Genomic DNA, 16,399 nt, shown 5'->3' with positions numbered 1-16,399 from the left:
GGTGTGCCAGAGCGTTGTTGACAGGTTATGCCTTCATAACTACATCTGTGGAGAAATCCAATACCTCTTTTAAAAATGGCATGTCCATGTTTAGCTAAAGCGGTGCAAGATGTTGACGGATGGCTGCACAAAGAGACTTTCAAGGGGCTCTGCAAGTCGTAGCAAATGGATGTTTATACCTTAGGTACGTCGTCAGGATCCATAGATCACATTTTCATGGGGGGGAATACATGCTCGCATTCCCCCGACAAGTTGCAGCTTGCTTCCCTCCGCTCTTGTTGAACAGCCAGGTGATTGACGTATAATGTCCTGCCTACACACATGTACACGCTCTTGTTTTACCTTTGGACTGGACAAGGACTTAGAGGTGGATCGTCCGTGTTTCTGGGCCATTGCAACATACTAACATGCGTTCAGAATTGTAACGTTTCCTCCTTTAAGCTGAGACTTGGGGATGTTTTCTCCTCGCCAATTGCTGAATTTAGTGTATAGTTGAACTTGACACTCGGAGCCCCGCCCACAAACGATTGCACTGCATAGGTACAAGAGCGTAGTGACAGAATCAATGAGTGTCCGTAGGATCCGTATCCTTGCATCGTCTCTCCCACGAGTCTGTGAGTAATAGGAAAGCCTCCGACTGCAGACCACATGGTCATGCTCGCTCGGGGGTCGGCAACCCAAAATGTTGAAAGAGCCATATTGGACCAAAAATACAAACAAATTAATTAAAAGTCTTATATAAGTGTTATAATGAAGACAACACATGCTGTAAGTGTCTATAATAGCCTGCTATCAAAATGACTTTAGAAGTCGTATATAAGTGTTATAATGAAGACAACACATGATGTAAGTGTCTATATTAGCTACATTAGCCTCCTATCAAAATGAGTTTAAAATTCTTATATATGTGTTATAATGAAGGCAACATGTGATGTAAGTGTCTATATTAGCTATATTAACCTACTATCAAAATGACTTTAAAAGTCTTATATACGTGTTATAATGAAGGCAACACATGAAGTACCGGTAAGTGTCTATATTAGCCTATTATCAAAATTGCCTTAAAAGTCTTATATATGTGTTTTAATGAAGGCAACACATAATGTAAGTGTCTATATTAGCTATATTAGCCTAGTATCAAAATGAGTTTAAAAGTCTTATATAAGTGTTATAATGAAGGCAACACATAACGTAAGTGTCTATATTAGCTACATTAGCCGACTATAAAAATGAGTTTAAAAGCCTTATATACGTGTTATAATGAAGGCAACACATGATGTAAGTGTCTATATTAGCTATAATAGCCTACTATCAAAATGAGTTTAAAAGCCTTATATAAGTGTTATAATGAAGGCAACACATGATGTAAGTGTCTATATTAGCTATATTAGCCTAGTATCAAAATTAGTTTAAAAGTCTTAGATAAGTATTATAATGAAGGCAACACATGACGTAAGTGTCTATGTTAGCTATATTAGCCTGCTATCAAAATGACTTTAAAAGTCTTATATAAGTGTTATAATGAAGGCAACACATGACGTAAGTGTCTATATTAGCTACAATAGCCTACTATCAAAATGAGTTTAAAAGCCTTATATAAGTGTTATAATGAAGGCAACACATGATGTAAGTGTCTATATTAGCTATATTAGCCTAGTATCAAAATTAGTTTAAAAGTCTTAGATAAGTATTATAATGAAGGCAACACATGACGTAAGTGTCTATATTAGTTATCTAATAGGCTAATATAGCTAATGTAGACACTTACATCATGTGTTGCCTTCATTATGACACTTATATAAGACTTTTAAAGTAATTTTGATAGTAGGTTAATATAGTTAATATAGACACTTACATCAACCCTGTGCACTGCTAATAATAATAATATTTAAATAGCGGTAGACAATGGATGGATGGAGCTAAAATGTTTGGCCTTGGTCAAAGATCGTCTCCATGACAACACTCTAGTGTAGGGGTGTATAAACTACAGCCCACCGGCCGGCGTTTTCTATTTGGCGCATGAAAGGACACAAGTTCAATAAACAATTTGGACCGGGAGCTCTGTATCCATATCATTTATAAACATCCAGAGGGTCTGATTGTGGCTGTCTTGGCGCCATCTGGTGGCCAATTTGTTGTACTTTCAAGAAGACGTAGCACAGCATGTACTAATATGACCCAATCCAAACAACCTTCCCTAGTCACGGTGAAAATCAACCAGAACAAAAAGTCAACACACAACAAAACATGCTCTTTGAATGTTGTGGATATTATTACTAAACGTCCAATCAACATGAAAAAAAATGAAAATGACACCCATTTAAATCCATTACAAGGCATGATGGGAAAAATGCAAAACACTCTCTTCACATTTATCCATGTTTGGCAAATTTTAGCTGCTTGATATTTCTGTTTGATTACAAAACTTTAAGGAGGTCGTCACGGAAGTAAACAAGGTAGTAGTCAAACTTTCCCCAATTATAATAATTATTAATTATATACACATTATATTATTATAATAACATGCCCAAACTTTCGCATGATTTTCAATAACCAATTTTGATCATTATTAATTATATATACATTATATTATAATTCAAAATATGCCCAAACTTTCACATACTCTCAATAACCAATTATAATATTGATTAATTATATACACATTATATTATTATAATAATATGCCCAAACTTTCACATACTCTCAATAACCAATTATTAATTATATATACAGTCTATTATTATAATAATATGCCCGAACTTTCACATACTATCAATAACCAATTATAATATTGATTAATTATATACACATTATATTATTGTAATAATATGCACAAACTTTCACATACTCTCAATAACCAATTATAATATTGATTAATTAAATATCCATTATATAATTATAATAATAAGCCCAAACGTTCACATACTCTCAATAACCAAATATTAATTATATATACATTCTATTATTATAATAATATGCCCGAACTTTCACATACTTTCAATAACCAATTATAATAATCATTAATTATATATACATTATATTATTATAATAATATGCTCAAACTTTTACATAGTTTCAATAACCAATTATAATAATTATTGATTATATATATATTATATTATCATAATAACATGCCCGAACTGTCACATACTTTCAATAACCAATTATAATAATTATTGATTATATATACATTATATTATTATAAGAATATGCCCGAACTTTCACATACTCTTAATAACCAGTTATAATAATTATTGATTCAATATCCATTATATTATTATAATACTATGCCCAAACTTTCACATACTCTCAATAACCAATTATTAATTATATATCCATTATATTATTATAATAATATGCCTGAACTTTCACATACTTTCAATAACCAATGATAATAATTATTAATTAAATATCCATTATATTATTATAATAATATGCCCAAACTTCCACATACTCTCAATAACCAATTATTAATTATATATACATTCTATTATTATAATAATATGCCTGTTATTGATACTGAGCATCTTGTTTTTCCCCCTTCTGCTTCTCTGCAGGGCGACATCCAGCAACTTCTGATCGTCGCAGATTCCAAAGCGGCGTACGACTACTGTGAACATTACAGCCCGGACTGTGACACACCCCACGGGGAATCCTTGCAGGCCCAGCAGGCCCAGGAAGAGGTCAGCCAACCGGTGGAGGGTGGGAGGGAAAGTACTGCTTCTTTTTAACATGCATTTCTCATCCTGCAGATGACACACTTTATTTGACTTGCTTGAACAGTTTTAGGTTTTGTACTACAAAGCAGCATCCTTTCTGCCATTCCAGTGTCATTTCATCACCTGTGAATGTTGTTAGTTGGGTAGGGCCATTCTTATTACTGATATTTTCATTTTAAACTATTTAAATGTACTAGAAATAGTTTCATTTGGTGTGTAATCGAATATACATTCTGTTTCTAATATTTATAAGTTTAAAAAAAAAATTTGTTATTAGACCATATTTTCGGTATATTAGATGGAATTTTTCAATTTTTTTAGGTAAAAAATTCATCTAAAATGATTAATATGATATTTTTGGTATATTAGATGGAATTTTTACCTTTTTAGGTAAAAATTCAATTTTAATATGATATTTTCGGTATATTAGATGGAATTTTTACCTTTTTTTAGTTAACAATTCCATTTTAATATGATATTTTCGGCATATTAGATGGCATTTTCACCTTTTTTTAGGTAAAAACGCCATCTAATATGACTAAAATTATATTTCAGTATATTAGATGTAATTTTTACCCTTTTTTAGGTAAACATGCCATCTAATATGACTAATATGATATTTGCGGTATATTAGATGTAATTTTTACCTTTTTTTTAGGTAAAAATGCCATCTAATATGACTACTATGATATTTTCAGTATATTAGATGTAATCTCTACCTTTTTTTAGGTAAACATGCCATCTAATATATGACTATTATGATATTTTCGGTATATTAGATGGAATGTTTGCCTTTTTTTAGGTAACAATTCCATTTTAATATTATATTTTCAGCATATTAGATGGCTTTTTGCCTTTTTTTTTTAGGTAAAAACGCCATCTAATATGACTAAAATTATATTTTCAGTATATTAGATGTAATTTTTACCTTTTTTTAGATAAAAATGCCATCTAATATGACTAATATGATATTTTCGGTATTTTAGGTGTAATTTTTACCTTTTTAAGGTAAAAATGCCATCTAATATGACTAATATGATATTTTCTGTATATTAGATGTAATCTCTACCTTTTTTTAGGTAAAAATGCCATCTAATATATGACTATTATGATATTTTCGGTATATTAGATGGAATGTTTACCTTTTTTTAGGTAAAAATGCCATCTAATATGACTTATATGATATTTTCAGTAAATTAGATGTAATGTTTACCTTTTTTTAGGTAAAAATTCCATCTAACATGACTAATATGAGATTTTTGGTATATTAGATGTAATTTTTACCTTTTTTTAGGTAAACATTCCATCTAATATGACTAATATGATATTTTCAGTATATTTGATGTAATATTTACCTTTCTTTTGGTAAAAAATTCCATCTAATATGACTAATATGATATTTTCGATATATTATATGGAATTTTTACCTTTTTTCTAGTTACAAATTCCATCTAATATGACTAATATGATATTTTTGGTATATTAGATGGAATTTATACCTAAAAAAAAAAGGTAAAAAGTACATCTAAAATGACTAATATGATATTTTTGGTATATTAGATGGAATTTTTTTACCTTTTTTATGTAAAGATTCCATGTAATATACCCAAAATATGGTCTGATTACAAGAAAATACGAAAAAGTATATGAATAAGAAGACATAATGGACCTTTTTCAGCAATATTCAGTCAAGTATTAAATAATATCGATATCCATTAGGGAAAATCTCCTTCTATAACAGACCTCTGCAAATTAAGGCTTCATTCAGTTTCTAATATTCAGACAACTTTTTAAAATTTTCTTGTAATCAGATCATATTTTCAGTATATTAGATGGAATTTTTGCATTTTTTTAGGTAAAAATTCCATTTAATATACCGAAAATATGGTTTGATTACAAGAAAATACGAAAAATTATATGAATGATTTTACCCTTCGCGTTCATATTTCGCTGTTTTTATTTTTTATTTTTGTTGATTGTAAAATATGTGGATGGAGAGGGGGTGTGACGTTCATATGTTGTCAATATTCAGTGTTTTATCCTGAATAGTTAATATTGTACATTCTTTATATTCATGTACATTTTGGGTGTCTCATTCAGTAAAAAAAAATTAAATTCCATTCCGTATTTTAAGGCGGTCTATCATAACGTTTTTAGCATTTAATCAGACATTATTGTGAGGTTTTGTATAGATATACCGGGCCCCAGACACATTTTCCTCTCTAAATTTGGCCCTCCGAGGGAAAATAATTGCCCAGGCCTGTTCTATTAGAACTAAATCTCTGAATATAAGAAACTGAACTGTATGTTTATATGTTTAAATGTATATTCTTTACATTATTGTCATTGGAAACTTTAAACCGGAGCCCTCAAGCGCTTCGTAGTTGAGTGTAATTTAGCGGCTAGCTATAGTTAAATCTAATGTGGCGATCTTGAATCCCAATAGAAAGAAAGCTAACTGCAATAATGGTGCAGACACGAAACAATCACACATTGGCCGACACAAAGAGCAACTTCCTATAAGCAAGCGGAAGTGGAAAACAGTGTCAAAATACAGCATTTTACATTCAAATGTACATTTATAATGACTTAAAGCTCAAGGTGACGGTAGCTGCTGGTAAAAGTAGGTCACAAATTTAGTGATGTGTTTAAAACATGCCTGATTACACGTTTATTCCTCTGAAAAATAGGACAACATATGTGTATATTATGAAGGACAAAACACGGATGACCACACTAACATTTAAACATGCAGTTGCACTATTTAGTATTTGGGATTGATTCTGTTCTTCAGTGTTGTGCGGCCACAAACAATGGCTTGGCCTAAATATACCCGCACGACATTCCACACCTCGATGATGTCATAGCGTGGGACCTCTGTCAGCTGTCAAAGCCTAGATGTGCACGCACATGTACATGCTTGTTTAGGTGTACCTTGTCTGGGTGTGTAAGACCCTTAAAGAACGTCAGGTTAGATCGCTCCCATCTCTGTTTAATCTCTTTCTTTCCCTTAATTGCCTTTTCTCATACTTGAAGGATGCGTTGCAAAGCTTAATTAACCACTCAAGCCACTTTTAAGTCTAATATGTTCATGAGTGAAATTATTAAGTGCATGATTGTGACATATGTGGTTTATAGCCATTTATTTACTCACCGATTTCAATATGTATCCATGCAATTGTTATCAATTATTATTAATGTTATACATATGGTATTGTTTGCTCTCGTATTACAGGGCGGAAACTGATCAGGGTAATAGAATGTATGTATGTATGTATGTATGTATATATATATATATATATATATATATATATATATATATATATATATATATATATATATATATATATATATACATACATAGATAGATATATAGCTATATACATATGTATATGCATATATACATATATCCACATGCATATATACATATCTATACACATACATCTATTTATACATACATGCATATACACATACATATACATATATATAGATGCATATATATATATATATATATATATATATATACATATGTACATATACGTGTATATATATATATATACATACATATATATATAAATATATATATATATATATACATATATACATATACGTGTATATTTATATATATATATATATACATACATATATACATAGATATATACGCATATACATATATACACAAATATACATATACATGTATATATATACATATATATACACATTTATATACATAGATATATACATATATACACATATATATTTGTACATAGATATGTACATATATACACATACATACATACATACATATATACACACATTTTATATACATATATTTAGTACATATATATATATAGATATATACATACAGATGTGTATATATACATAATACATACATATAGACATATATCCACAAGCATATATACATATCTATACACATACATCTACTTATACATGCACACATACATATATACATACATATACAGCTATATATATATATATATATATATATATATATATATATATATATATACATTTATATACATACACACACATATATATATACATTTACATACATTGATACATACACACATACATATACATGTATACATAGATATATACATATATACACATATATGCATATATAATCAAATTAATATACACATTTTATATATATGTACGCATGTATATATACATTTATATATATATATATAGATAAATATATGTATGTATGTATATATATATACATATGTATATGTATAAACATATATATATATATATATATATATATATATATATACATATATACATTTATATACATACACACACATACATATATACATTTACACACATTGATACATACATATACATGTATACATAGATATATACATACATACACATATATGCATATATAATCAAATTAATATTTTAATACATTTTTATATATATATATATATATATATATATATATATATATATATATATATATACTGTATATATACATACATAGATAGATATATAGCTATATACATATGTATATGCATATATACATATATCCACATGCATATATACATATCTATACACATACATCTATTTATACATACATGCATATACACATACATATACATATATATAGATGCATATATATATATATATATATATATATATACATATGTACATATACGTGTATATATATATATATACATACATATATATATAAATATATATATATATATATATACATATATACATATACGTGTATATTTATATATATATATATATATACATACATATATACATAGATATATACGCATATACATATATACACAAATATACATATACATGTATATATATACATATATATACACATTTATATACATAGATATATACATATATACACATATATATTTGTACATAGATATGTACATATATACACATACATACATACATACATATATACACACATTTTATATACATATATTTAGTACATATATATATATAGATATATACATACAGATGTGTATATATACATAATACATACATATAGACATATATCCACAAGCATATATACATATCTATACACATACATCTACTTATACATGCACACATACATATATACATACATATACAGCTATATATATATATATATATATATATATATATATACATATATACATTTATATACATACACACACATATATATATACATTTACATACATTGATACATACACACATACATATACATGTATACATAGATATATACATATATACACATATATGCATATATAATCAAATTAATATACACATTTTATATATATGTACGCATGTATATATACATTTATATATATATATATAGATAAATATATGTATGTATGTATATATATATACATATGTATATGTATAAACATATATATATATATATATATATATATATATACATATATACATTTATATACATACACACACATACATATATACATTTACACACATTGATACATACATATACATGTATACATAGATATATACATACATACACATATATGCATATATAATCAAATTAATATTTTAATACATTTTTATATATATATATATATATATATACTGTATATATACATACATAGATAGATATATAGCTATATACATATGTATATGCATATATACATATATCCACATGCATATATACATATCTATACACATACATCTATTTATACATACATACATACATATACACATACATATCCATATATATAGATGCATATATTTATATATATATATATATATACATATGTACATATACGTGTATATATATATATATACATACATATATATATATATATATATATATATATATATATATACACATATATACATATACGTGTATATATATATATACATACATATATACATAGATATATACGCATATACATATATACACAAATATGCATATACATTTATATACATAGATATATACACATATACATATATACACACATATACATATATATTTGTACATAGATATGTACATATATACACATACATACATACATACATATATACACACATTTTATATACATATATTTAGTACATATATATATAGATATATACATACAGATGTGTATATATACATAATACATACATATAGACATATATCCACAAGCATATATACATATCTATACACATACATCTACTTATACATGCACACATACATATATACATACATATACAGCTATATAGATATATATATATATATATATATATATATATATATATATATATATACATATACATATATACATTTATATACATACACACACATATATATATATACATTTACATACATTGATACATACACACATACATATACATGTATACATAGATATATACATATATACACATATATGCATATATAATCAAATTAATATACACATTTTATATATATGTACGCATGTATATATACATTTATATATATATATATAGATAAATATATGTATGTATGTATATATATATACATATGTATATGTATAAACATATATATATATATATATATATATATATATACATATATACATTTATATACATACACACACATACATATATACATTTACACACATTGATACATACATATACATGTATACATAGATATATACATACATACACATATATGCATATATAATCAAATTAATATTTTAATACATTTTTATATATATATATATATATATATACTGTATATATACATACATAGATAGATATATAGCTATATACATATGTATATGCATATATACATATATCCACATGCATATATACATATCTATACACATACATCTATTTATACATACATACATACATATACACATACATATCCATATATATAGATGCATATATTTATATATATATATATATATATACATATGTACATATACGTGTATATATATATATATACATACATATATATATATATATATATATATATATATATATATATACACATATATACATATACGTGTATATATATATATACATACATATATACATAGATATATACGCATATACATATATACACAAATATGCATATACATTTATATACATAGATATATACACATATACATATATACACACATATACATATATATTTGTACATAGATATGTACATATATACACATACATACATACATACATATATACACACATTTTATATACATATATTTAGTACATATATATATAGATATATACATACAGATGTGTATATATACATAATACATACATATAGACATATATCCACAAGCATATATACATATCTATACACATACATCTACTTATACATGCACACATACATATATACATACATATACAGCTATATAGATATATATATATATATATATATATATATATATATATATATATATATATATATACATATACATATATACATTTATATACATACACACACATATATATATATACATTTACATACATTGATACATACACACATACATATACATGTATACATAGATATATACATATATACACATATATGCATATATAATCAAATTAATATACACATTTTATATATATATACGCATGTGTGTATATATACATTTATATATATATATATATATATATAGATAAATATATGTGTGTATATATATATATATACATATGTATATGTATAAACATATATATATATATATGTATATATATATATATATACTGTGTATATATATATATATACATATATACATTTATATACATACACACACATACATATATACATTTACACACATTGATACATACATATACATGTATACATAGATATATACATACATACACATATATGCATATATAATCAAATTAATATTATTATTAATACATTTTTATATATATATATATATATATATATATTTATATGTGTGTGTGTGTGTGTGTGTGTATATATACATTTATATATATATATAGATAGATAAATATATGTGTATATATATATATATACATACATATATATATATATATATATATACATATACAGGTGTGTATATATATATATATATATATATATATATATATATATATATATATATATATACACAGTATATATATAAGGACTAAGGACTTTTTATGTCGATTTCCCTCATCCCGTTGAGCATGCTGATTGCAGGCTTTTAACCAGAAAGTTCCATTACAAATATACCTTAAATGCAGCTTTGGCACGTTCCCTGTTGTGTTTTCTGAAACAGCCCCTCTGTTTTCAGGCAAATGGCAACAGAGCTCGTTTTCGCCATATTTATAGGCTCCTCCCGTAACCCTAATGATCTAAAATGGTTCTCACTCTACTTCTATTGTCTATTACAAAGGCAATGGCATTTAATCCAACATGTGTACTAATATTCATTCACACACGATGAAACCATTTGCCATTAACTGATAACATGCTGGAGGTGATTTGCAGAATCATCGTCTCACTCTGCATCCTTGTTGCTATGTTAACGTCTTCATCCCGCCCTTTCTCCCCTCTCCCTCTCTCTCCCAACATCCGTAGTACACCACTGATGGTTTAGACTACTCTCAGTTCTATGATTATGCCGAGGGAGCCGCAGACCTCGTTCCCACTGACGACCAGTATACCGAGCCGCAGGTAAATGTCAGAAGGACGAGAAATTGTGACGTCGGTTCGTCCCCGAGTGTGTCTCCTGTGTTGTCTGCGTCTCCCTGTTGTGTTTACATGCACATTGGAAGTGGAAATAGATTCGAAACATAGTCTGATCCAATACAAAAGCTGCCTTTACGTACCGTATTTTCCGGACTATAAAGTCCTTTTTTTCCTCGAAACTCGACAACCATATTCAGTCAAAGGCTGGACTCCAGGGAGGGGGTCCAGACTGAAAAAAAACATGTAGCTAGATGACACATAAACACATTACATAGAATCAACAAGACTTGCAACAGTGGGAGGGAGTGGGGGCTACGGAAGCTGTAGTTTCAAGAGGTAAGAAAAGTTGTTTTTGCATAATAGGCCAAAAACATGTGCTTAAAGAAAAAAACAAAAAACATCGTAGAACGAAGAACTACCGTATCGCTCTTCTCAACGAACAGCAGGTCCTGCCGTGGGCCCCTCACCCTCAAAAAGCACTCACACCAAGCATAAAGAAATGACGTGCATCATTACTAATTAGTTGATGATGTCACGTAACCATTCCCAACCCGCATCTACGATTAGATTGTAGTCCTGTGGTAAAAACTGCTAGATCATTTTTAGTCCGAGCCAATACAAAAGCTGCCTTTACGTACCGTATTTTCCTGACTATAAGGCGCACTTAAAATCATTTTTTTCCTCAAAACTCGACAACCATATTCAGTCAAAGGCTGGACTCCAGGGTGGGGGTCCAGACTGAAAAAAAACCTCGTAGCCAGATGACACATAAACACATTACATAGAATCAACAAGACTTGCAACAGAGAGGAGGGACTGGGAGTTACGGAGGCTGTAGTTTCAATAGGTAAGAAAAGTTGTTTTTGCATAATAGGCCAAAAACATGTGCTTAAAGAAAAAAAAACATCGTAGAGCGAAGAACTACCGTATCGCTCTTCTCAACGAGCAGCGGGTCCTGCCTTGGGCCCCTCCCTCTCAATAAGCAGCATAAAGAAATGACGTTCATCGTTACCAATTAGTTGATGACGTCGTGTAACCATTCCCAACCCACATCTACACATAGATTGCAGTCCTTTGGTAAACGCTGCTAGATCATTTTTAGTCTGATCCAATACAAAAGCATCTTTTATGTACCGTATTTTCCGGACTATAAGGCGCACTTAAAATATTTTTTTTCCTCAAAACTCGACAACCATATTCAGTCAAAGGCTGGACTCCAGGGAGGGGGTCCAGACTGAAAAAAAAACCTCATAGCCAGATGACACATAAACACATTACATAGAATCAACAAGACTTGCAACAGTGGGAGGGAGTGGGAGCTACGGAAGCTGTAGTTTCAAGAGGTAAGAAAAGTTGTTTTTGCATAATAGGCCAAAAACATGTGCTTAAAGAAAAAAAAAACATCGTAGAGCAAAGAACTACCGTATCGCTCTTCTCAACGTGGGCCCCTCCCCTTCAAAAAGCGCTCACACCCAGCATAAAGAAATGACGTGCATCGTTATCAATTAGTTGATGACGTCGCGTAACCATTCCCAACCCACATCTACAAATAGAATACGGTCCTGTGGTAAACGCTGCTAGATCATTTTTAGTTTGATCCAATACAAAAGCTGCCTTTACGTACCGTATTTTCCGGACTATAAGGCGCACTTAAAATCCCTTTTTTTTTCTCAAAACTCGACAGTGCGCCTTATAACCCGGTGCACCTAATGTACGGAATAACTCTGGTTGTGCTTACCGACCTCGAAGCTATTTTGTTTGGTACATGGTGAAATGATGAGTGTGACCAGTAGATGGCAGTCACACATAAGGTATACGTGTAGACTGCAATATGACTCAAGTAAACAACACCAACATTTTATATGTTCCATTGAAAATATAGAACATTACACACGGCACTCAAAAATCGATCAAAATGTTTTAGTAGGACTTTGGTAAGCTATGAAGCCACACCGCTTGATGGATTGTACTGTGCTTCAACATAGGAGTATTATTATGGTGTGTGTATAAGGTAAGACATATTATCTGGCGTTTTGTTTCGCAATATTATGCAAAAGCAACTGTTCTTACCTTCTGGTACCTGCTGATCTGTATTTGGGATCTGCATAAGTCCTGAAAAATTGCTTGTTTCCGCCTTTGTAGTCGATAAGCTTCTTCTTTTTCTCTATCTTCTTGTTATGGGACATTCATCCTCCGCTGTTGCCATTTCTAATATAAAGTAGTTTAAAGTTCTTACTTATATCTCTCATTGAACTCGCCATGAAAGCACTAAAACATACCGGTGTAGTGAGTTTACTTTATTCACCCAAGGAACTTTAGTTATTAGAGAAGTACGGTCAGACGGTTTTCCACGGGACACATTTCCGGCGTTGTTATTGCACTAGTGAGCCCTGAGGTCCGGAAAATACGGTAAATGATATTGCCGGGTTTTAATCAGTCAATCAATCAAAGTTGACTTATATAGCCCTAAATCACGAGTGTCTCAAAGGGCTGCACAAGCCACAACGACATCCTCGGCTCAGATCCCACATCAGGGCAAGAAAAAACTCAACCCAATGTGATGTGTGATTTAGGGCTATATAAATAAACATTGATTGATTGATTGATTGATTGATTGATTGATTGAAACCAGAGCCGCCAATACGATGTGCAGTGCATTTTTCCAATGACCGAAAGTCTTGAACTATGGAGAGCTTTAATTTATTAATGGTTGGAATCTGTGCTTTTTAGTGATATACGGGTTATTACTAATACTAAATAATAAAGTTATTATCAAATTAGTTCCTCTGTTTATCAAATCTGAGCATTATTTTTGGACTACACAGCTTTTGTGTTGGATCTCATACAATTGTGCAAATCGTCCACCATGCATCAAAAGTAATGGTTCTAAAACCCCAAATAATCAATCCAATTGATGGTAAATGTAGTTTTGGGGGTTTTGGCTAGACCTGTTAATGTGCATGCAAACACAGTGTGTCACACTTTGTGTCTCTTTTATGAGGTTTCTGGCTTTTTGGACTGAACCAGCATGTCTTTAAAAGGATTGTTTACATGGTTGGAAATGTCTGTCTAAAGCAGTTAAAACCAATCTGGCTACTTGTTTTGCTGCGATTGCTCTAGAGAGCCGCTGAACATTGTGCATCTGTCCCAAGTGCACACCTGTGATGTCCCAACATGGATTTATGTGCGCTTCCCTAACAGGCACGACCCTTGATTGTTCTTGCAAAAACGCCCTTTCAGCCTGGGGAGTTTTTGTGCACGACATTGAAGTTACAAGCCCAAGTTGTTGTTGTGTGAAAACAATCTAGTGCAGGGATGTCAAACTCAAGGTTTGGGGGCCATATCATTTTATATTTTATATTTACTAGATGTATTTGTTCTTTCCATTTTAACAGAAAAAAAATGCAGGTACCTCATGACATTGCATACCTTTTAAACTTTAATATTATCCAATATAGCAAAAAATATATTATCATACTTTCCAAACATTTTATTTGGTTAAAATACTTAAATTGCTGCTTTACTTGTGATTTTAGAGCAAGTTATCCATCAAATTGTACACTGTAAAAAATTGACAATACATTTTACTGTAAATTTGCTATGTTTTTTACAGGATGTTACTGTAAATTGAAAAAACTCTACCACAGTTTTTATATGGGAAGTTCTGTCGACTGAGCTGCCAGTGTTATTACTGTAAGATCTATGGTTGTTATTTTTACTGTTAATGGTAAAACAATATCACCGTTTTTTTTTAAGGGTAAAAAATTGGCAGAATAAAATAAAAACGATGGTAGAGTTTTTCCATTTACCATAATATGTTGCAAAAAATACATCCATACATATATATATATATATATATATATATATATATATATATATATATATATATATATATATATATATATATATATATATATATATATATATATATATATATATATATATATATATTTACGTTAGATCAGGAAAAAACACAGAGGCTATTTCATCCCTACAAGCCTGTTTCGCGGGTTTTTCTGCTCTTCAATCCCCTGAAGAG

At 29.1% G+C, this 16,399-nt stretch overlaps 1 protein-coding gene across 3 annotated transcripts in view; it reads left to right on the top strand.

The window, feature by feature from the left end:
• col11a1a (collagen, type XI, alpha 1a) overlaps positions 1–16,399 on the top strand; it is a 243,243-nt gene that overhangs the window by 86,326 nt on the left and 140,518 nt on the right. For all 3 annotated transcript variants that reach the window (XM_061965881.2, XM_061965879.2, XM_061965880.2), the window contains exons 5-6: positions 3,558–3,683; positions 12,250–12,345. In XM_061965881.2, the coding sequence (XP_061821865.1) occupies positions 3,558–3,683; positions 12,250–12,345 (222 nt within the window). The remainder of the gene's footprint in view (positions 1–3,557; positions 3,684–12,249; positions 12,346–16,399) is intronic.

This window comes from Nerophis lumbriciformis, linkage group LG07 (genome assembly GCF_033978685.3).
Source record: "Nerophis lumbriciformis linkage group LG07, RoL_Nlum_v2.1, whole genome shotgun sequence".
NCBI lineage: Eukaryota > Metazoa > Chordata > Actinopteri > Syngnathiformes > Syngnathidae > Nerophis > Nerophis lumbriciformis.
Note: the sequence above shows the minus strand (reverse complement) of the source record. Positions and strands in the feature narration are given on the sequence as shown.